The 21373-nt window shown below is 42.4% G+C and overlaps 2 protein-coding genes across 2 annotated transcripts; both read left to right on the forward strand.

Moving 5' to 3' along the window:
* Positions 1–9381: 9381 nt before the first annotated feature.
* Positions 9382–15518, forward strand: LOC118291385 (thialysine N-epsilon-acetyltransferase). Its single transcript, XM_035619627.2, has 6 exons — positions 9382–9693; positions 10008–10059; positions 10864–10947; positions 12331–12432; positions 12531–12571; positions 12798–15518. Exons 1-6 carry the CDS (start codon positions 9397–9399, stop codon positions 12963–12965), a joined length of 744 nt encoding a protein of 247 aa, XP_035475520.2. The 5' UTR covers positions 9382–9396; the 3' UTR covers positions 12966–15518.
* Positions 15519–16960: 1442 nt separating this feature from the next.
* Positions 16961–20279, forward strand: LOC118291370 (diamine acetyltransferase 1-like). The gene is made up of 6 exons (XM_035619604.2): positions 16961–18246; positions 18424–18475; positions 18963–19046; positions 19294–19395; positions 19492–19532; positions 19761–20279. The coding sequence occupies exons 1-6, from the start codon at positions 18184–18186 to the stop codon at positions 19926–19928; spliced, it is 510 nt and encodes a 169-aa protein (XP_035475497.2). The 5' UTR covers positions 16961–18183; the 3' UTR covers positions 19929–20279.
* Positions 20280–21373: the final 1094 nt, after the last annotated feature.

A 21373-nucleotide genomic window follows, 5' to 3' on the forward strand; every position in this document is an offset into this window, starting at 1 on the left:
TTCTCATAATACCCATAATTATTACTATCCTTACTATTTAAAAAGACATACGTTGCAAGTGAAATAAAGTTTAAATGAAAAATAAACATATAACAGAAAAGGCCCGTGAGCACAAAATTAAACTAAGAAAACATTAAATTGGCCTTAGATCATTCTGAGAAATATGACCAACATTGTATCTGACTGTCATCATTCCAGTCATACCAGTTTGTTGTTGTTATTTACTTACATAACACACACACACGCACGAGCGCACGCACGCACACACGCACACACGCCCAGGGTATTTACTTGTAAGAGGAAGTTCAATAAGGCTCGGAGATATGGAAACAGTGGTGTCGACTGCCGATTGGTCGCTCTGTACTTTTCTCAAATATTTACAATGAACAACACTATTGGTGGAGATGTGACCTTGTCCACACAAGGTATGACAAAGTGTCCTGGCTGATTCACCCGGTTCAAGTCTCACACTCGCAGCCGAGGCGTCGTTGCGTAACTCTGTCTGCCGCCCGCGACCTGTTGTGTTGTTTTGCACGAGCGTGAGCGCGACGTTGCCCTTTTTTTTCCGTGCCAAAGTGCAGTGGAAAACAATAACTGATTGTCTGTCAATGGCAAAATGCATGCTCCGCGTCCAACTGAGCTTGTGGGTTATAGAAACACTCACTCACTTGGACACAACGCAGAGGGATCACGAGTCCGTTTCTGATCATCGGTGTCTGAAATAGAACAGAACTAGTTTTATTTTGGAATAGAAAATATACAGAATGTTGTCGGCATTCTCGGGAGACAGCGAGTGAGTATTAACAACCGCCATGTGCATTTGCATGCTCCAATTGGTTTGACCCACTCAAATGACAAGTGAAAGGTCTTTACCTTCAACTCCCTGGTTGCACCTCCCTGAACAAGTTGAGCGGGGCCTCTGGTTTCACCCGAGGAAATGAATCAGTTACTTCGAAAAAAGAAAAAAAAAGAGTCATCAGCGGGGGTTCATTGTGTCTGCGGGTTTCATTGTCAGGCCTTCCTGTTATTCGCCTGAATTCAAAGGAATCAAATCGGAGGAAATTACTGGAGAAGCAGAAGAGATGGGTGGCCTCCGCATTTGAAACTGGAATTCGTAGTGTGAGAGGTTTCGCATCATCACTGGGGTTTCTTATTGCTCATAGAAATCAACTCAATCCCGCACACAGACACACATAGTCTATTTTTTTGGGCTCCTGGTTAATGATGCCTCATTGCAGCGAAGCAGTAAGGGAGCGGCGGTTTCCTCAGGATGTTACTACAGTGTTTGGAGTGTGCGCTGTGATGTACATCGCAAGCTGCCGGTTTTTGTGGAAATACGGGAATTGGTGGAGCCTTTTGTTGTTTTGTGTTTTTCCCCACCCTCTTGTGGCCTGTCAACACGAGAGGGCGGCGGGTCGGTTCCACAATCATTCATGCAATTGTTTCACAGCGCCGCTCGACTCAACCCTCCGGGATGACATTTCACTTTTCTATTCCCCGTAGTTTCCCTCCAAATTTCGGCTGGATTGCAAAAAACAATTCTACATTCGTAGTCCCCTGAGGATTACTCGCACTGATTTTGACAGCCCAGGGATTTCACCCTTTAGCGCCACCGCGAGGATGACCTTTGGTGCTCTTGAGTGAATCGGCTGAAAAACTATTGGACATGGTTCAGTCATTGCTGCAAATCCTCATGTAATGTAACTTATGTAACGTAGGTAAACGCAAATTTGATACTGTAAATTGAGGTGACCACACTGTAATGAGTTGTCTCTACCGTTTGTTTCCATATAGCATGAAAACTGCATCACGGCTAATCCACTAACTAAGCGTAGTAAACCGTACACTTGTTGTTGTCATCTAGCTCAAACCAACAATGTGCACAGGCTCGGATAAAAAAACCGCCAGCGTGGCTGCATTCTCGTTTTTACGACTGTTGATTATTTTCCTGCAGTTTTTTTTTATTGCAGTAACTGATATCAGCAACGAGAATGGAGAGAAATACAACCGGGAGCCGTCCGGAAAGTGCATGGAACTTTATCAGGAAGTGCCAATCTGTGTGCTTACCTGCACAAATACGCGAGACGGCCCAACACTTGCACTGCGCGGCCTCAGGCGGGTGTTGTACTACAGTTCAAAAGTAGTGTTTGTTATCTGTGTCAATAGGTTCAGGTGTGAGTCACTGTTGTCTGTAAACCTGGCTGACCTCCGCTGTGACCTGCCCTCCATACGTGACAAGAATCGTTCCCTTTTTTCGTCCGCAGCTCGCACCCACCGGGGATCGGTGGGGGGGGGGGGGGGGGGGGGCGTCTTTCCTTTCCTTACGGGAAAGCAGGTTGCACCTTGGTCTTTTACCCGCAGGTACGGTGCCTGGGGCGCCGGTGTTTCACTTTTGTCTGCCGACGGGGACTCGACCTTCAGAGGGGTCACGTGGCCTCGGGCAGCCTGAGGGGAGCAGAGAAAGCTGCCTCTGCCACCGGGACCACGCTCTCAGCGACGGGCTGCAGATGTCCTAATAAGGCATGTTAATGTGTCGGTGTGGAGCGGGGCGGGGGGGGGGGGGGTGACACCGTGTCTGCTTTTTTCTCATCTAGTTATCTTTACACGAGGGTTGCGTCAGTCTGCTGATGAGCTAATTTCCTTTTCTTCTCTTTCCTTTTTTTTTTTCTCCCCCATTCCTACAAACTGAGCAAAGTCTTAAGGGCGACGGCCTGATCCCACCAGACGGGAGGAGGAGTTTGCCCTTGTCCCTTGAATCCTTTTCTCTTTTTTTTGTTCAAGTTTCGTACTCCGTGTCATCCTGGAGGACCATTTTTTGCAGCAGGAGACTTTGTAACATCCCAACCCTAATTTCTCCCCAAAAAAATGAGAGACTGTGATAAGCAGAATAAAAAGCGTCGAACCACTTTTACAGCTTTCGTCACAATACCTTGCTCTGTATTCAGGTTCACACTGATTTGTTGGGGGATACTAATCAGGGGTATGAGGGAGGCAGGGTGGTTCCAACAGTGCCCCCCCCCCCCCCCCCCCCCCCCCCCCTCTCTGTTTTGACTATTTCAGGACCTCCCACTGCTTTTTCTTATTCTGTCACGTCCAGCTCTTCTTTTTTTTTAGATAAGACGGCATCAAACGTGGCGTTGACCGCTTTGTCGTGCAAATGCTCCTGAGCTCGGGGACCAATCAGAATCTAGACTAAACAGGACGAGGGGGCGGCTTCCTGTGCAGCCCCCCCCCCCCGCCGCCCCGAAAAGCGTTGTTGTCATCACGGGACTGCGCCGGAATCTGCCGGGAGAACTTTCTCAAGCAGCCAGAGGAACAATAGCTCGGGCCAAAAATCAAAAGTGATCCGGGTCCGACTGTGGTGCGTCTGAGCTGCACAATGAATGGTCAAGCAAAACGCACGGGGGAAACTTTCAGTAGGCCAGCGAGCAAAGCTTTGATTTGTTTAATTCGTACAAAAATGGAATGGTGTAAAAGCACAAATGACCCTTTTAGAACCCGGGTATGAATCTCGACGTCTCTGTTAGAGCGCCAGGACCATTAAACCATGTTGTTTTAGCGACGGTACCACAACCGTCACTTTGACCTTCAAAAAGCTGGCACGCAGGAGGCCATCTTTTTTTTCTTTCATTCGGCGGTGTGAATAATCGGAACCGGTGTCACACAACAAGGTTGTGCGTCGTCTGTGAGTCTCTTCACGAGCTCCCCTAGAAACGAGACGTGACACCGTGAGTGACAGCCACATAATGCGCAGGAGTGAGAGAGAGAGAGAGAGAGAGAGAGAGAGAGAGAGAAAAACAGAAGCGACGACGTCATTTAACATCCCAGGAGAACCTCTGACTGGTTTCCTGTGCTGGTCCTTTTTTTGGGCGTCATCCTCAAATGAACTGTATAAGGAAATAAATGATTGTGTCATTGAATCATTTCTTAGCGACATGACGAGTGTTCAAAGCTGACACCGCAGGTACAAGGCTGAATGGCAGAAGACTACAGCCAACCATGATCCCATGACCGACGCAGCCCCTATCACACACGTTTTGAAAAGGCAGAAATTATTACACCTTTTGGAAATGCATCCGTGATATTGTTTTAATATCAAAACATTTGAAACGTTCCTTGAACCATGTTGGCATTGGATCAGGGAGGTCATGTACATCATCCAGTTGGAGAAGATACAACATTTTATTAGTGGATCAGATTTATTATGCATCTGTACCTTTTCTTTCTGTGTGTCTTCTATCGACTTACGAAATTTGTAATTCTGAACATATACACAGTACAAAGGCGTCATCGCTCCTTTTTACTGACTTTCAACCATTCGTCTTCTGTGGGTTTTCTTGTTGCTTTTGTCAGCCGTGAATTACCTAGTGAGAGCCCCCCCCTCTCTTACTCACAAGCCACTGACTAACACAATGCTCCTGCGTCTGGCCGCCCGTGGCTCGTCCACATAGTGCGTCTGTTCAAACGGTCAGGGGGCGTCTGAACGCACGTCATCGGCAGGGCCAGGGAGGCCGCTGATGCAAACGGCAGCAGTGCTCTGGGGTTCTTTTTTTTTATTTGCTTGCGTTGGACTACAGGAGCCATTAGTCAGTCTTAAAGAGCCAACGCCGCGGAGCTATTAATAGCCACATAGACAGCCTCATTTTCTCCCCAGGAGAAAGCAGGCCCGACAAAATCCCCCTTTTTTTTTTTCCTTGCTCATTTCCTCCCCGCCCTCCACTCTGCAGAATGCCGTGTACTGTGACAAATCTCTCACTAAAGTTATTCTTAGGCTCCGGCAACTACAGCCTCCTATTTATACCGAGACCTGTGTGTGTGTGTGTGTGTGTGTAGAATCGACACAGATCACCCAAATGTAGGAAAGTTAAAAGCGGCTTGGAGCCACCGTCCAGCAGACTGTCGGTTGCGAGGACCGACGGTGAGCGTCTCTGACATATTCGACCTCTGATTCATTCATCACTTCCTACTTCGAACCAGTCTGTGGTTCTCTCCGAGAATCTTCGCGCTGCTCCTAGGAGCGAGGGGAGAACATAGAACATAGGATGCTTTTGTCAAAGAGATGCAGCTTTTTACGAGCATTATGGACAGCCAAGAATAGTTCCTATTCAACACTTCAACAAAGATTATTGATCTTCGTCGTAGAGGGGCCCCAGTCATGTTTTAAGATTTTTTTTAACATAATGTCCCAGTATCGAAAATCCAATATTGTCCTCCTTTTTGATGTTCTTTAAACTCAACATATGACAGATATACATGTTTATTTTGATATTTGAATATCTTTTGGGTACATGTAAGTATATTTTGCCGCTTCAATCCAGAAGGCATGACTTCAACTAGTAATATGACTGGAGTATGTTTTTACTTTCGTAAATACTATGCACTTCTCCTGCAATTGAGTAATAAGCTCTCAAATGAATGGATTAGAAGCTGAAAGAAGGCCAATATGGAAAATAGTCAGGAAGTCAAAAGTGTGCTTAAGCAGAGTACTTGAAAACCCCTCCGGGTTCGGTGTATCACCTTTGCCCTCCGGCTGTGGGTGGAGTCTGAAGTTTACAGGCACCGTCTGTAACGGAAACACAATTTAGCAGCTGGTATCGAAGAGTGAGGTAAAGCGAGAGGCATTTTGATGGGATCACCTCACTTTTCAAAGCAAATGTTTTCCTTCCACCTCTCGGACTTCATGAGGAATTCATTTGAAAGGAAAAGAGACATGTTCTTCCAACGCTCTCATATCTGTGTATCAACACCAATCATATATATATATATATATATATATATATATATATATATATATATATATATATTTTATAGATAGTTCTGGCTGATTAATTCCTTAATCCCTGCTGTTCATTACTTCTCTCACACCAAGTGGTTTTCAATTCCTCTAACTTGGTGTTGTTGGGGACTTTCCGTTAATGTCTGTGTGACACGGGGTTAATTCATGAGATCATTCTTATTTCTGGTGCGGAACCTCTCGGTTTGATCACGTCCACATGTGCGTCATCGTCGCAATCTTTTTTATTCAGTATAACCTCTTCACTACACGACAGCTTCTGTGAAACCCTGCCATTTATTTAATGATTAATGACTTAATGTATGTAAGTAAAACTGCATAAATCAGTATCCCAGGCAGACACAGGCCAGTGGTGTCATCTTCATTATTATTATTAATAATAAAAATCCGATTGTGTTTAGAAATAGCAACCCAGATTTAGTGTTAAATAGATGTACTGTACAGGACGTCTAGACAGCTCAACTCTTATTTCAGTGTGTCTGCATCAGAGCTCCACCGATATATCGGTTGGCCGATAATATCGGTCGGGCTCTGATGCAGATCGCCTTTCACAGACATATCGGTATCGACCGATATTATCCGCCAACTGATATGAGCCTTTAAACGTGCATTTATTTTTACATTTTAGGTCAAACAAATGCTTATTTTCTTAATTCAACTTATCAAGTTATTTATGACAAAGTTAAACTAAAATGTCAAGCCTCAATAACATTGCTTGGTCATAAAGGTTAAGGATAACGACATCTTAGGAATCATTGACAAATTTGAATATACATATAATACATATATACAAACATACATATATACAAACATATATACATACCAATATACATATATACATACATACATATATATCGGCCAATGTATCGATATTGGGAATCTTGTACTCCCCAATATCGATATCAGACCCAAAAAATCCATATCGGTCGGGCTCTAGTCAGCATGCATGTTTGAAATTAGGCAAACATTGTCTTTGTATAGCAAACAACCTCAACTCAAAGACCTTTGGAGAGCTTCAGAAATATGAACATTTATATTTTGTATTAAATTAAATGTTGCATGATAAATAATAACGCTTGACTACTGAGAACAGTGTTTAACCCTCGGCAGAGCAGGTTGATCAGCCTCACTTCAAACCCCACACGTCTACAACCTTGCTCAGGCTCCGCCTGGGGGCGGCAACGAGTATTACACCCTGCCAAAAAAAAAACCCTGATAAATTTGGGAAAACGTAAAGTTTATCTTGAGCAAAGGCAATGCGGGCATATTTTCAGAGGCAAGTGACGGATAAAATACATTGTGATTAGCTGAAATCCATGTTGGGAAAAAGCATTATGGGTAATTAAGTATAAAAGCCAGTTTTATCTCTAAGAGGGTTTCAATTTCACATTTCTATTTGCTTTAGAGGCTTAGAAATTAATATTTTGGTGAACATCAAGGTTTTTTCTTTTTTCAAACCCTGATGTTTTGTCTTGGTATCCAAGGTTAACTTTTTTGCCAGCATAGAACAATCCCAAACTGATATAAAGTTCACCGAGTGCGTCTTGAGATGCAGTTTCATGTCTCGTAAAACAAAAAATATATATATATTTTCAGTGTATATTCAATGTTGCAGTTTATTTGCATTGGCGCAAATCCAAATGTTAAAATCACTATAGTATAGAGAGGTGTTCACCGATTGCCGGAACGCAGGGCTACATGCAGTTGAATGAAGTATTTTAATATTCTTTTATTTTCATAAATGAGTGTTCACCAATATTCAAGCTTTAAATGGAGCAGGTATTGCAAGTCATCAAGAATTATAACAACAACAATAAATAACTTTGAATTATATAGTACCTTTGAAGGTACCTGAGGCTGCTTTACAGAATAAGGAATAGCAATGCCTGCGTGAGACAATAAGACAATCTAGTGATCTAAAGCCTTTGTCGACAGATAAGGTTAAAGGATTTTTAAGTATGCAGAGATGGGACTGAAGAGGAGAGGTTAAGGCTGGTGTGGGAGCAGATCAGTGCCCGAGGACCGTAGGTTTCCGTGGATGTGGTCTAGGGGCGGAGGTCATCAGACAGGTTACTGATGGGGACAAAGGCATGGAGGGATATATAATTCATGGAAAATCAACAATGTATAAAGAACTCAACCCAACTAACCAAACGATTACATGTTTGACTCAGAAATGTGCCTCCATTGTCCTAATTACTAGCAAGAGATGTTCTTCCTTTTCTTCCACGTGGAAGTAAAAACGAAAAAGGAATTTCAAAGCGCACTGTATGCTGCCAGAATTGAAAATTGTTATAATAAACAGACAGAATTCTGGATTCAGCCTAAAAACATTTTTTTAAGATACAAATGTCCAGCACTGAGACAGTGACACGAGTCCATCGTGTCTGTGAAAAGTACATAAATATATACGAAAACAAACATGAGAAAACCATGTGCCAAACAATCCTACATGGGCGATATGTATATCTTATGTATAACTTATATCATCCTGGTACCTTTTTCATTTCCTCACCAACAGAAAATGGCCGCTTACAGTTCCAATCGTTTCCATGCGCTTCCCGTGGAAAGCTGTGCACACTGTAGGCACTTTTCACAGCAGCCATTTTGAAATGTGCCAGCACAGGTGTTGTAGTGGAAAGGTCAAGCCCCCTTTAATATTAGTCCCCATCCATTGTAACATCAAATATCGATTATAGAAGCAGCTTTAAACTATTTTGTCAGGTTGAAGAGTTTCAGGACCAAATTTTCAGACCATTAAAAGGCATGTACGAAATTTAGCAAAAGTAAACTAAGAATAATTTATTTAAAAAAAAAAAAAGGCTTACATGACAATGGGTTCTGGCAGCCAGGGAATCCAGACTTGAAAAATTCAAACCGAGGCAGTTAAATCACAGGCAAACAGACCGGAACAGATAAGATTCAAACAGCGATGTGAAGGGAAACCAGGGTGGTGAGACAAACACAGGTGAGACACACCAGGGCAGGAAACAGGAGAAATACAGGAAGTGAGTCACCTAGGAGATACAATTTCAAAAAGTCCACAAAGATAAAAACTCTTTAAATAGGTTGAAAAGCTTTTATATTGATAATATGATATGGCTGCATTTTCTGAATCTGCCCTGAATAATAATAGTTAATTAATTAAATACAAATGTAAAACATTTTACAATTCCCCTATTTCAACCCATTAAGACCGGTAGCGAATATTATGTTTTCAAACTGAGTGTGATGTCTGTTTTTATTTTCCCTTTAGAGGCCAAATATTTTTCTAAGACTTAAGCTTGAATCCATATCGGGAAATGCATCATGCAAACTTTATTCAATTTTTTTTTTAATCTAGTTTCCAAGGCAATAATTTACAATAAAAGCCACAAAAAATAGATTGAATTTTATTTTTCTATTTAGAAATAGATCGTTTAGTGAGCATGAAGTTATTTTTTAAAACCCTCAAGTTTTAGGAGGTTGTTTTCAGGCGATTGGATCATTAAACAGAGGGGACACTTAGTGGGTTAATCTCTGTAAAACATCATGGAAATTAATTTTCAACATTATTGTTGCCTTATTCACCGTCTTGCACATTTGGATTTGAAAAAAATAAAATGGAGAAAAGTGAAAGCACCGCCGATAAGGCTTTGCGCGCTCTTCAAGCAGCCAATGGCAAATCGCGTATCTCGGCCGTTGACCTGACGCCTCGACCAATGGCGGCGGAGGAGAGGCGTGACTCGCGTGACGTCAGCCGCCTCGTCGACACTTTCCGTTACAGGAGCTCTTCCTGTATCGACCGCTGCCGATCGTCGCCAAGCTCCCCACGCCGTTCACCCGAGCCGACGAACATGGACTTCTCCATCCGCGCAGCCAACGTGGACGACTGCAAGGACATCGCGCGCATGCTCATGGTGAGGGCGGACGCGTGCGCTGCGGTGACGTAACACGACGCGGCTCACGACCCGCAGACGTGACGTCAGCGGGCTACGTCACTGCGTGTACACGATGTTGTTGTTGTTGTTGTTGTTGTCGTCGTGTTGTTATTAGATCATTGGAGGTGTGACTGGATCACGTGCATGCAGCTGCCATTTGTTTTCCAGTGCACATACACACGTGTAAAAGTTATCAACTGACATGTTCAAGGCCGGTGAGGAAAATTGGGATCAATCAGTAAAAAAAATACAAATAGTGATTGATATTTTTTTGTTTTTTTCCCCCTTTGCAGGAATTAGCTGAATATGAGAAAGTGACAGACAAAGTGAAAATCTCTCAGAAAGGTACGGTGCATTAAAAAAACAAAAAACAAGATGAACTTCAATGGTGACGTCAAAGAGTCAATTTCGATGAATACATTTTTTCCCCCGGAGTTGCAGATGTCCTGAAGTAGCCTAACATAATGTAAAATATGTTGGAATATATATAAAATATGAACGTTTATTTGTCAACACAGAATAACCCCATGACTGATACTTCACTCACTGTATGAGATTCAGTTATATATTTCTTTGTAATGTATCACATCGCCGTTGACAAAAATGCTTTCAGTGTGCAGTGGCACAAATCCAAATGTCAACATCACTAACATTGTTCTCTAATTGCCAGAATGCAAGGCTGCATGCAGTTGCACAATATATTAATATTTCATGAATGAGTGTTCACTAATATTCAAGTTTCAAATGGAGCAGGTATCAAAAGTTATTGATAATTATAATAACAGCAACAATAAGAAGAAGAATAACTTGGAATGATACAGCACCTTTCAAGGTACGTAAGGCTGCTTCACAGAATGAGGAAAACAAAGATGATAAGCAGATCAGTGCCTGAGGACCGTAGGTCCCAGGGTGCAGTTTAGGGGCGTAGGTCGTCCGACAGGTTACTGGTGGGGACAAAGGCATGGAGGGATTTATGACTCATGAAAAACAACAATGTATAATGAACTCAACACAACTAACAAAAAGGTTCTGGTAGAAAAATACTGGACAAGTCCATCGCCTCTGTGTAAAGGCCATGGGACATGTGACCTTAATTTCAAGACAACCACTTTATCACAAGCTTAATTTTTTTTTCTCATAAACATGCAGACTTGGAGCAGGATGGTTTCTCCAAGAACCCGTTCTTCCATGGGATCGTTGCTGAGGTGCCAGAACAGCACAAAACCAAAGAAGGTGAGGGAGGACCGTCTGTAACACAGTTTTCTTACGACACTCACAAATGATGGAGTTATACAAATATTCACATATACATGTATATATACAAAACACAAAACAGGATATTCCAAATTTGATAATAGATCCTTTTTTTGCTAAATGTCAGTTACTGATGTAGATTTGAATTGTTTAAGCAAGATATCATTTCAATAGTTTGTGTGCGTTGCTCATTTTCCAAGGTTAGGGCAAGATAAGATAAGATGGTCTGAATTGCTCCCGTCCTCTCCCCAAAGTGTTAATAATGTGTAACTCACCATTAGATAATATGTGACCCAACAAGCAGGTATAAAAAAACACAGCCGTTGTTAATGTCATCAGGGAAATATCTGTGCTGTGTGTGTGTGTGTTTGACTCGTTAGATAACCCACGACTTAAATACCCAAGCACCTACTGTGTATTAAGCTTGTGGCAGATCGAACCAGCCTAATAAAAACACACATTAACGCAGCAGGTTTTCACATTTAAAGCTGCACTTATCAATATTTTTATAATATCAAATATACAACAAAATGTCAGCGATACCTCGCAAGGACAACCGTTCTCCTCGTTTTTCTCAGTGTTGTTTCCAACAGCTGGTTTCAGCTGGTCTGACGAACCAAAACCGAACAGGCAAACAGAGATATTTTGAGTGTTATGGTGGTAGGATGGTGTCATATCATTATGGCCTGTGTAGGTGAGGAGGAGAATTTTAAATTATTACAGGAAGCCAGTGTAGTGAAGCTAATACAGGAGAGATGTGATCTCTCCTCCTGGTTGCTGTCGGCGCACGTGCCACGGCATTTTTGTCCGAGCTGCGGAGTCTGTAAAGATTTACTGCTGCGGCCTGATAATAATCAACAACGCCAGTGAAGCCTGGAGGTAACAAAGGTCGTAGCAGTAAAATGTGTGGAAAAACAATGTTTCTGAAACTTTTTCCTAACTAATTCCCACCTGGTTGAGGTGGAAATGACAAATAATAACACACCTTTGTCCAATACAGTATGTACTGGCTGCGCGACCTTACATGTCACATCGCAGCCGTATTTCTGATTTGCCCACATGAACCCACACAACTGGCAGTCAGGAGACCTCTGAGTCTCTGTAGGACCTGCTTTTTAATTACAGCGTCAAATATTTAATTTAATCACTGTTCACTTCACTCGTTCCGGGTGAAATATTTGAACTCCAAACACAAATGATCCTGTGGCCAAATTGTGGCGGGTTACGTGACGCCAAAATATGTAATGGAAGTAGCGTATGAAGTTTTGGTACACAAATTGTGATAAAGACCAATGTTCCAAGTTAACATCTCCAAACCTCTTTGTGTGCACTGATTTAAATCTTTTTTCCCGTTTGTCACAGGTCACACCAAGATAGGCTATGCACTCTACTTCTATTCCTACAGCTCGTGGGTCGGCAGAGCCATTTACATGGAGGACCTGTACGTGATGCCGGAGTTCAGAGGTCGCAAATACAGCCGTGTCATTGTTGTGATGTAATGAATACTGCGTTTGATGGAGACCCGATCAGAGGGAAGTAATAATGTTGATTGTCTCTTTCAGGGAAGGGCATTGGTAAAGCATTAATGAGCAAGGTAGCGCAGGTGAGTAAAATGTCTAATATTTATTTGTGACAGTTGGGAAATGAAAACGCACTTGAGACCTCGGGAGCCCTCGCTCGCTCTATTGACAGCCCTTCTCCGTCGGCACTGTTTGCGGTGCATGATGTGTTTTGTGAGCTGGCACACATTGGTGAAAATGATCATGCCGCGTGTCAACACGGCGATATGCGTGACCGTCTCTTTTTCATTCCATTTCGATTTCTTAAAGCTGGGCCTGGCTGCCGGCTGCAGGCAGTTGAATTTCACCGTTGTGGACTGGAACAAATCATCCCTGGACTTTTACTTCAGCCAGGGCTGCTTCGATTTCACCGACAAAATGGGCTACCACGTTATGCACTGCGAGGGAGAGGAGCTGGAGCGGCTGGCCCAACCCTGACCAACTGCTCCGTCAACACAGTGCAGGGATAGAGCGCCGCTCCGTGGCCCTGTTCAAACACTTGAAAATAACAATCATTAAACAGATTTCTGGAAAAAATGACACATCATTAAAATAATTGACTGTTTGCTAAGCCACGCCCCCCCTTTTAGTTACTGTTGCTATGTCAGGCTACACGTAGCCTCTGATTTCAACACAGCACATACTGTATGTTGTGTACAGTGGCAATAGTGTCAGACGTCCCCCCTGCAATTATCGCTAGCTTATCAGACTTTTCATTTCTAGCCAACGTCTGCATGTTTTGTTTACTGAAATAAAAAACAATGGCATATTTTAACAACTGTATATTTCTAGTTAACATGAGCTAATTAGCTAATGCTAATGTTTAGCTACTAATGCTAAAAGCATTCTTGTATTACATCAAACAGGAGCTTTTGTCTTGTTGTTCAGAGATGGTTAGCCCTAGCACATAGCATAGTATTTTAGATTTTAAAAACCCACATAGTTTAAATAAAGTTAAAATGTAGTTGGGCTAGTGGAGGTTTTCTAACTGGACCTGTGGTCTTCTACTGAAATTATTAAGCTAGTTAGCTGAGCATGCTAACATGTGTGGCTAACGCTGGAGTAGAATAAACACAATTAAATCTGTTCATTAAAATCTTGACCTTTTTTTGTTTGGTTTTGAAAAGACACGCTTCAACATGGACAAATTCAAAGCTTGACAGGCCGTTTTGATTGGCCAATCCATGTTCGGAGGAGGGGTTTAGCAAACAAATAATTGGATGCAGTTTTAAGTATTGGAATGGGGCCCTTTGCAATACATTTAAATAGTTCACAATCAAGGGACTGTAACCTGTGTTTTGTGTTTATGGCATTGTCTTTGGTTTTGGTGAAAACCTAACTTCCTGTATTTGTGATGGGGGGGAATCGTATTAGTAGGATTATCATAAAGTACGACACATAATCATCCAGCCAGAAGTGAAATATTTTTTTGCACAAAGATCCAGAAAAACCTTATGCACTGCAAAACCCAGGGTGTATGTTTCATTGTACTGCTGTGCGACTGTTGACGTTTTTGGTATCCTATCCCTTTAATTTTAGTGATCGACTATGACAACAGCAACCAAAGAGTCTGTCGCCCCTCCCCTCGTCCTTCTGGTGAGGGGCACAGTAAAGCTGCTGTGATACAAATGTGGGCATTTGCACTGTTTTCTCCCTTTTAACGGGCTACGTGCAGTTGGTCCTGAGGGGCAATGAGAGTGTGCACAAGAGGACTCAGTGGGATTCCACCTAAAACCCCCCTGTGTGCTGCCAAACAGCAAACTCTTTGGGGCCGGTTTCAAAGAAGTGGATAAAGCTCAGAATCAAACAGAAACCATCCATCGTGTGGAATTTTGAAAATCTTGGACTGGGCTGAAATGAAAGTGGCACAACTGTGCTCTGCGATTCTGTATTACATATCCAGCATCATTTTTAAATTTTTAATTTTTTTCTCCAAAAAGAGGCCCCTTTGTATCATCCCCAGCCATTTAATGAAAACACGCTTGAGTTATGAGTTATATTTAGTTTGTTTTCTCTCACTCCAAACAAGGACGAACCGCTGACCCTCCTTTCCAGCCCTGTGCAATTTTCATTTATTTTCATACCTTGTTTACAAAGTAACTGAGCAAAGAATGTGCAGTTGTTGTTGGGTTTATTGTTTTTTCCATCTTTGGGGCACTGTTGTGAAATAACCATGTACTTTTGCTTCAATGGCCAAAATCCACAAAAGCCGTCATTGTGGGAAAAAGTACAAATGAATGCATGGTCGTCCATGTCGCAGAGTGCACGGCCCAAAATTCAATATTAGCGTCCAAGAGAACATGAAGAGATATTTATATCCTCCCTAGCCAGAGCTAAAAAACTAGTGGCTCGAATGAGGTCAAAGTTCAACCCTGATTTCGGTCAAATCCACTGAGTCCACAAAACTTTGAAATGGTTGTTCAGGTCGTAGTGTTCAGTGTGTGTGTGTGTGTGTGTGTCGCAACGTCGCGTAGGCCTCAGCACAAGTAGACTTAACAACCATGTTGATGTGTCTGGCTCATTTCCTCAACTTTGGTACAGTTAAGTCGTCAGGAAGAGCCCAACTGTGCGTTCCCCAGTGTGCCACGCGTGTTCATATTTCCATGTGCTGTTTCCAGTGTGTTCGATACGGGTGTCGCAAAAATTTTTACGTGCAGTCATTTATTTACGTTTCTCTTCTGCGTTTAATGTGTTCATCTGTCGGACGTTGTCTCTGAAATGGTAGCATTTAAGTAGCAGTTGGAGCTCAGTGTCATTTATTCTCTACCACGAATCTGAATCAGAAGATAAAATACCAAAAGCCATATTCAGATTTAGCCCTAGAACCTGCATGAAATTCAAATGTTGGAGACGTCAGATGTCCAGATGTCACCCATTGGTTCTTTTAAAAGGTTGTGTCGTGTTGTTTACTTGTTTGACTACTTCGTCCAGTAGTTCAGGGGTAATAAAACCTGCCAGACTGTAGTTGAATAAAGTGATTTGTTGAGTGAATACGTACAGTCGCTGTGTTGAGTTTCCTTGAATTTCATAATTCCGTTGTTAATAACTCCACTACAATTGCACTTACCAAGTGTAAAACTAGGCAGTAGGCAGTTGCATTTGTCCTCACGGGGACATGTCTTGGATACGCACTATCTATACATTCACAAAATAAAGTTAAAAAAAAAGTAAAACATGTACTACTTACACAAAAAGGAGGTAGAAATAGATTACTGTATTCTGTACAGAAAGGTGCATCAAACACAGGAATAAGGACTTGGTTGATGAGTCACATCACACTAGTAAATCACACAAGAGTGGCTCCCTGCTTTGTTACTGTTTCGTGCATGTTGTCGAGGATGCTCACACTCACACACACACACACACACACACACGTGGAAGACGCAGGACATGTTTTCTGCTGGTGGTTTCAGGCTGTTTCACAGATCGACAGTAGATGGAGGTAACACGCCAATAAGACACAGCCAGTGAGCCAACAAAGGGCCAGAAAGAAGAAGAAGCATGCCAGCAAAGCAAACACGGATATGCATAAAATAAAGTTTTAAATTTTCTCCACAAATTGGCTTTGCAAAATGTTTTTTGTGGCCTCGAGGACGTATTCACATTTTGCTGGATTAAAACCAAAAAAATGACACGTCTCTCTATCTGTACCTCAGTTCAATTTTTTAACTCTTGCTTGATTTTTTCGTTAATTCTTCTTGATATTATGTAAATGTTCATGTATGGTGGACCCATTCAACATTATCTTTGGCGACAGTACATCACCTGTGTCTTAGAGCTTTGGTTCAGGACCCACACAAGGGTTCACGGTTTGAATCTATGGGGTCTTAAGGGACATAAGGGGGAAAAACTGCCACAAAACATTTCCTTTTTTTGACTTTTGACTTAATTTGACAAACTTTTACTTTAACCTTTAATCAACGGAACTGTTAACAACTCACTGATGTGCACAACACACAACAGGTTGTGTTACATAACCTCAAGAGGTTTGACTCAAAATTAATACATTTTGCTCCTAAAGCAAATAAAAACATTGTTTTGAGCTGAAATCCATACAGGGAAATGCCTTATGCAAAATGTAAGGCTCCTAGTTCCCAGCCATATCTAGTTTCCAAGGCAATACTTTGCAATAAATGCCACAGTCACATAGTGATCATCGAATTTATGATTCATGAAAAACAACAATGTATAATGAACTCAACACAACTAACCAAACGGTTCTGGTAGAAAAATTAGAGTCCATCGCCTCTGTGCAAAGCCCATGGGACATGTTAACTTCATTTCAGGACAACCACTTTATCACAAGCTTAATTGTTTTTTCTCATAAACACGCAGACTTGGAGCAGGATGGTTTCTCCACGAACCCGTTCTTCCATGGGATCGTTGCTGACGTGCCAGAACAGCACAAAACCAAAGAAGGTGAGGGAGGACCGTCTGTAACACAGTTTGTGTGCGTCGCTCATTGTCCAAGGTCAGGATAAGCTAAGATGGTCTGAATTTTAAAAAATGTGAACTACTTGAACAAAAAGGATAGATTAGATTACTTTGTTCTGTACAGAAAGGTGCATCAAACGCAGGAATAAGGATTTGGTTGATGAGTCACATCACATTAGTACAGTAAGAGTGGCTCCCTGCTTTGTTACTGTTTCATGCATATTCTCAATAAGACACAGCCAGTGAGCCAGCAAAGCAAACCCGGATATGCACAAATAAAGTTTTAAATTTTCTCCACAAATTGGCTTTGCAAAGCAAATCCACTAACTCTTGCTTGATTTTTTCGTTAATTCTTCTTGATATTATGTAAATGTTCATGTATGGTGGACCCATTCAACATTATCTTTGGCGACAGTACATCACCTGTGTCTTAGAGCTTTGGTTCAGGACCCACACAAGGGTTCACGGTTTGAATCTATGGGGTCTTAAGGGACATAAGGGGGAAAAACTGCCACAAAACTTTTCTTTTTTTCTCTTTTTTGACTTTTGACTTAATTTGACAAACTTTTACTTTAACCTTTAATCACCGGAACTGTTAACAACTCACTGATGTGCACAACACACAACAGGTTGTGTTACATCACCTCAAGAGGTTTGACTCAAAATGAATACATTTTGCTCCTAAAGCAAATAAAAGCATTGTTTTGAGCTGAAATCCATACAGGGAAATGCCTTATGCAAAATGTAAGGCTCCTAGTTAGCGGCCATATCTAGTTTCCAAGGCAATAACTTGCAATGAATGCCACAGTTTTAGCTCTCATATGGTTTTGATTTCATTTTTTTCTATCTGCTTTAGAGGCTTAGAAATACAACTTTTAGTGATCATCGAATTATTTTTGGAAACCCTCAGGGTTTTATGATCATCTAACAAGGGGGAACTTAGTTGACCAATCCCAGCTACGCCAACATGGAATATCGCTGACCTCGTTGTGTGCTCGTTCCCTGTCTTGTACATTTTGGATTATAATGAAATACATGAAAATACAAGAACCACGCCCACCACGCACAGACAATCTCGATCGCGTACATCTTATGCTGCGACCTGACGCCTCGGACAAGAGAAAAGGGGCGTGTCTCCCGTGATGTCACCCTTGCTCACCAACGACCCAACACGCGACGTGAACGTCGCCCCACTTCGTCCTCGTCGCCCGAGCCGACGAACATGGACTTCTCCATCCGCGCAGCCAACCAGGACGACTGCAGGGACATCGCGCGCATGCTCATGGTGAGGGCGGACGCGTGCGCGCGCACGGAGACCCACACACCTGCACGAGGGGGGGGGGGGGGGGGGGGGGGGGGGGGGGCTGCCATGTGTTTTCCAGCGCGCGCACACACAAAGTTGTCAACTGACATGTTCAAGGAATGGACATAAATAGTGACTGATGTTGTCTTTCCTCTGCAGGAATTATCTGAATATGAGAACATGACAGACCAGGTGAAAATCTCGCAGAAAGGTACAGTGAGAGGAACCAGTTGCCAAAAAACGCGGTATGGCTATGCACAGCTGCATACCTTTTAAAGTGTTCATATAGAATATGGAATAAGGACATGGCACGACTCCACTTCCAACAAAAGACAAAGTGTTTGAATCAGCTTTTTTTTTTAAAAAAATACATATTTTCATGAATGAGTGTTCACTTACATTCCTAAGCTTTCAAATGGAGCAGGTATTAAAATCACCAATGTTTAATAAACTCACAACTAACCAAACGATGTATGCTGCCAGAATTGAACATTTTTGTAACAAAGGTCTGAATTCTGGCGGAAAAATAGCGGATGCAGTGTGAAGAAATGTCAGATACATTAAGATACAAAGGTCCAGCACTGACACAGTAGCACGAGTCCATCTGCTCTGTGAAACGGCCCTGGGACGTGTGAACTTCATTTCAAGACAAGCACCGAATTGTTTTTTCCAAATAGTTTTTTCTCATAAACACGCAGACTTGGAGCAGGATGGTTTCTCCACGAAGCCGTTCTTCCATGGGATCGTTGCTGAGGTGCCAGAACAGCACAAAGCCAAAGAAGGTGAGGGAGGACCGTCTGTAACACAGTTTTTCTTACAACACTCACGAATGTCGCCCGCTCGAGGTGAAATACATTTGAACTCTTAACACAAATGATCCTGTGGCCAAACTTTGGCGAGTTACATGACGTGAAAATGTAATAACTGTATAAAAGTTATGGTATTTGGATTGTGATAACGACAAATGTCAGACCATCTCCAATCCTCTTTGTGTGCACTAATTTAAATGTTTTTTCCCGTTTGTCGCAGGTCACACCAAGATAGGCTATGCACTCTACTTCTATTCCTACAGCTCGTGGGTCGGCAGAGTCATTTACATGGAGAACCTGTACGTGATGCCGGAGTTCAGAGGTATATCCCACAGTCGCAAATACAGACGTGTCATGAATGTCATTTTTGATAGAGACCTTATCAGTAAGAAATAATAATGTTGATTCTCTCTTTCAGGGAAGGGCATTGGTAAAGCATTAATGAGCAAGGTAGCGCAGGTGAGTAAAATGTCAAATATCTATTTGTGATATTTATTTATGACAATTATTAGATGACAATGTTCTGTTGACATTGAAACCTTGGGCCCTTCCTCTCTATTGACAGCTCTTCTCTGTCGGCACTGTTTGCGGTGCATGATATGTTTTGGAGCTCGCACCCACTGGTGAAAATTATCATCCCGAATGTCAACACAGCAATATGCATGACTGTCTTTTCATTTCTTCAAGCTGGGCCTGGCTGCCGACTGCACCCAGCTCCATTTCACCGTTCTGGACGGGAACAAATCATCTCTGAACTTTTACTTCAGCCAGGGCTGCTTAAATCTTACGGGCAAAATGAGCTACCAGTTCATGTGCTGCGAGGGAAAGGCGCTGGAGCGCCTGGCCCAACCCTGACCAGCCGGCTGGGCGCGTGACCTCTCCGTCAACACAGTGCAGGGATAGAGCACCGCTCTGTGGCCCTGTTCCAACACCTGAAAATAACAATCATTAAACAGATTTCTGGGGGGAAAAAAGACATCATTAAAGGGATAGTTCAGTGATTTTGAAGTGGGGGTTGTATGAGTTACTTACGCATAGTTAATATGTTACCTCATTGGAGATGGTGATCAGTGATGTCATTTAAATGAATCTGGAGTGGAATTGGAAGAAGCAAAAGTCTTTGTCGCACTGTTGCAGAGGGGGCCACGGAAAAACGGTGAACACACAATTAAATCTGTTCATTAAACTTACCAAGTGTGAAACTAGGCAGTGGGCAGTTTGATTTGTCCTCTAGGGGCAGCACTTACACAAACTTTTATGTCTGGGATACACACTATCTATACATTCACAAAATAAAGTAAAAAAATATGTAAAACATGTACTACTTGAACAAAAAGGAAGTAGAAATATATTACTTTTTTCTGTACAGAAAGGTGCATCAAACACAGGAATAAGGATTTGGTTGATGAGTCACATCACACTAGTACAGTAGGAGTGGCTCCCTGCTTTGTTACTGTTTCATGCATATTCTCGAGGAGGCTCTCATACACACACACACACACACACACAGGACATTGCTGGTGGTTTCAGGCTGTTTCACAGATCGACAGTAGATGGAGGTAACACGCCAATAAGACACAGCCAGTGAGCCAACAAAAGGCCAGAAAGAAGAAGAAGCGTGCCAGCAAAGCAAACACGGATATGAACAAATAAAGTTTTCGATTTTCTCCACAAATTGGCTACGCAAAATGTTTCTTGAGGCCTCGAGGATGTATTCACATGTTGCTGAATTAAAACAAGAGAAAGACACATTTCTCCATCTGTACAGATGTTAAATTTCTTAACTTTAATTCTGATATTAAATGTTCACGTATGGTGGACCCATTCAACATTATCTTTGGCGACAGTACATCACCTGTGTCTTAGAGCTTTGGTTCAGGACCCACACAAGGGTTCACGGTTTGAATCTATGGGGTCTTAAGGGACATAAGGAAAAAAGATGCCACACAAACTTATACTTTTAACTTGTATTCACTTGAGCTGTTTACAACTCACTGATGTGCACAAAGCACAACAGGTGGTGTTAAATCACCTCAAGAGGTTATATATAATATCTTTTTTACTTCTGAAGCAATGGAAAACAATGTGTAGACTTTGGACTCATTCATCAGGTTGGACTGTTCTTTTTCTTCATTACTGAATGGAGAACTGTATCCTACATCTCCAGTGAGCATCATTCCTCCCACGGTAGCAGAGCGTCTGCCTGTGGCTTCGTCGGTACACTGCCGCCACCGCGTGGCCACTCGCGGAACTGCCGCACGCCTGAACGGCACAGATTTTCTCGGAGGCGTGCGAGTTGA

This window comes from Scophthalmus maximus, chromosome 12, assembly GCF_022379125.1.
Source record: "Scophthalmus maximus strain ysfricsl-2021 chromosome 12, ASM2237912v1, whole genome shotgun sequence".
In the NCBI taxonomy this organism is placed as follows: domain Eukaryota; kingdom Metazoa; phylum Chordata; class Actinopteri; order Pleuronectiformes; family Scophthalmidae; genus Scophthalmus; species Scophthalmus maximus.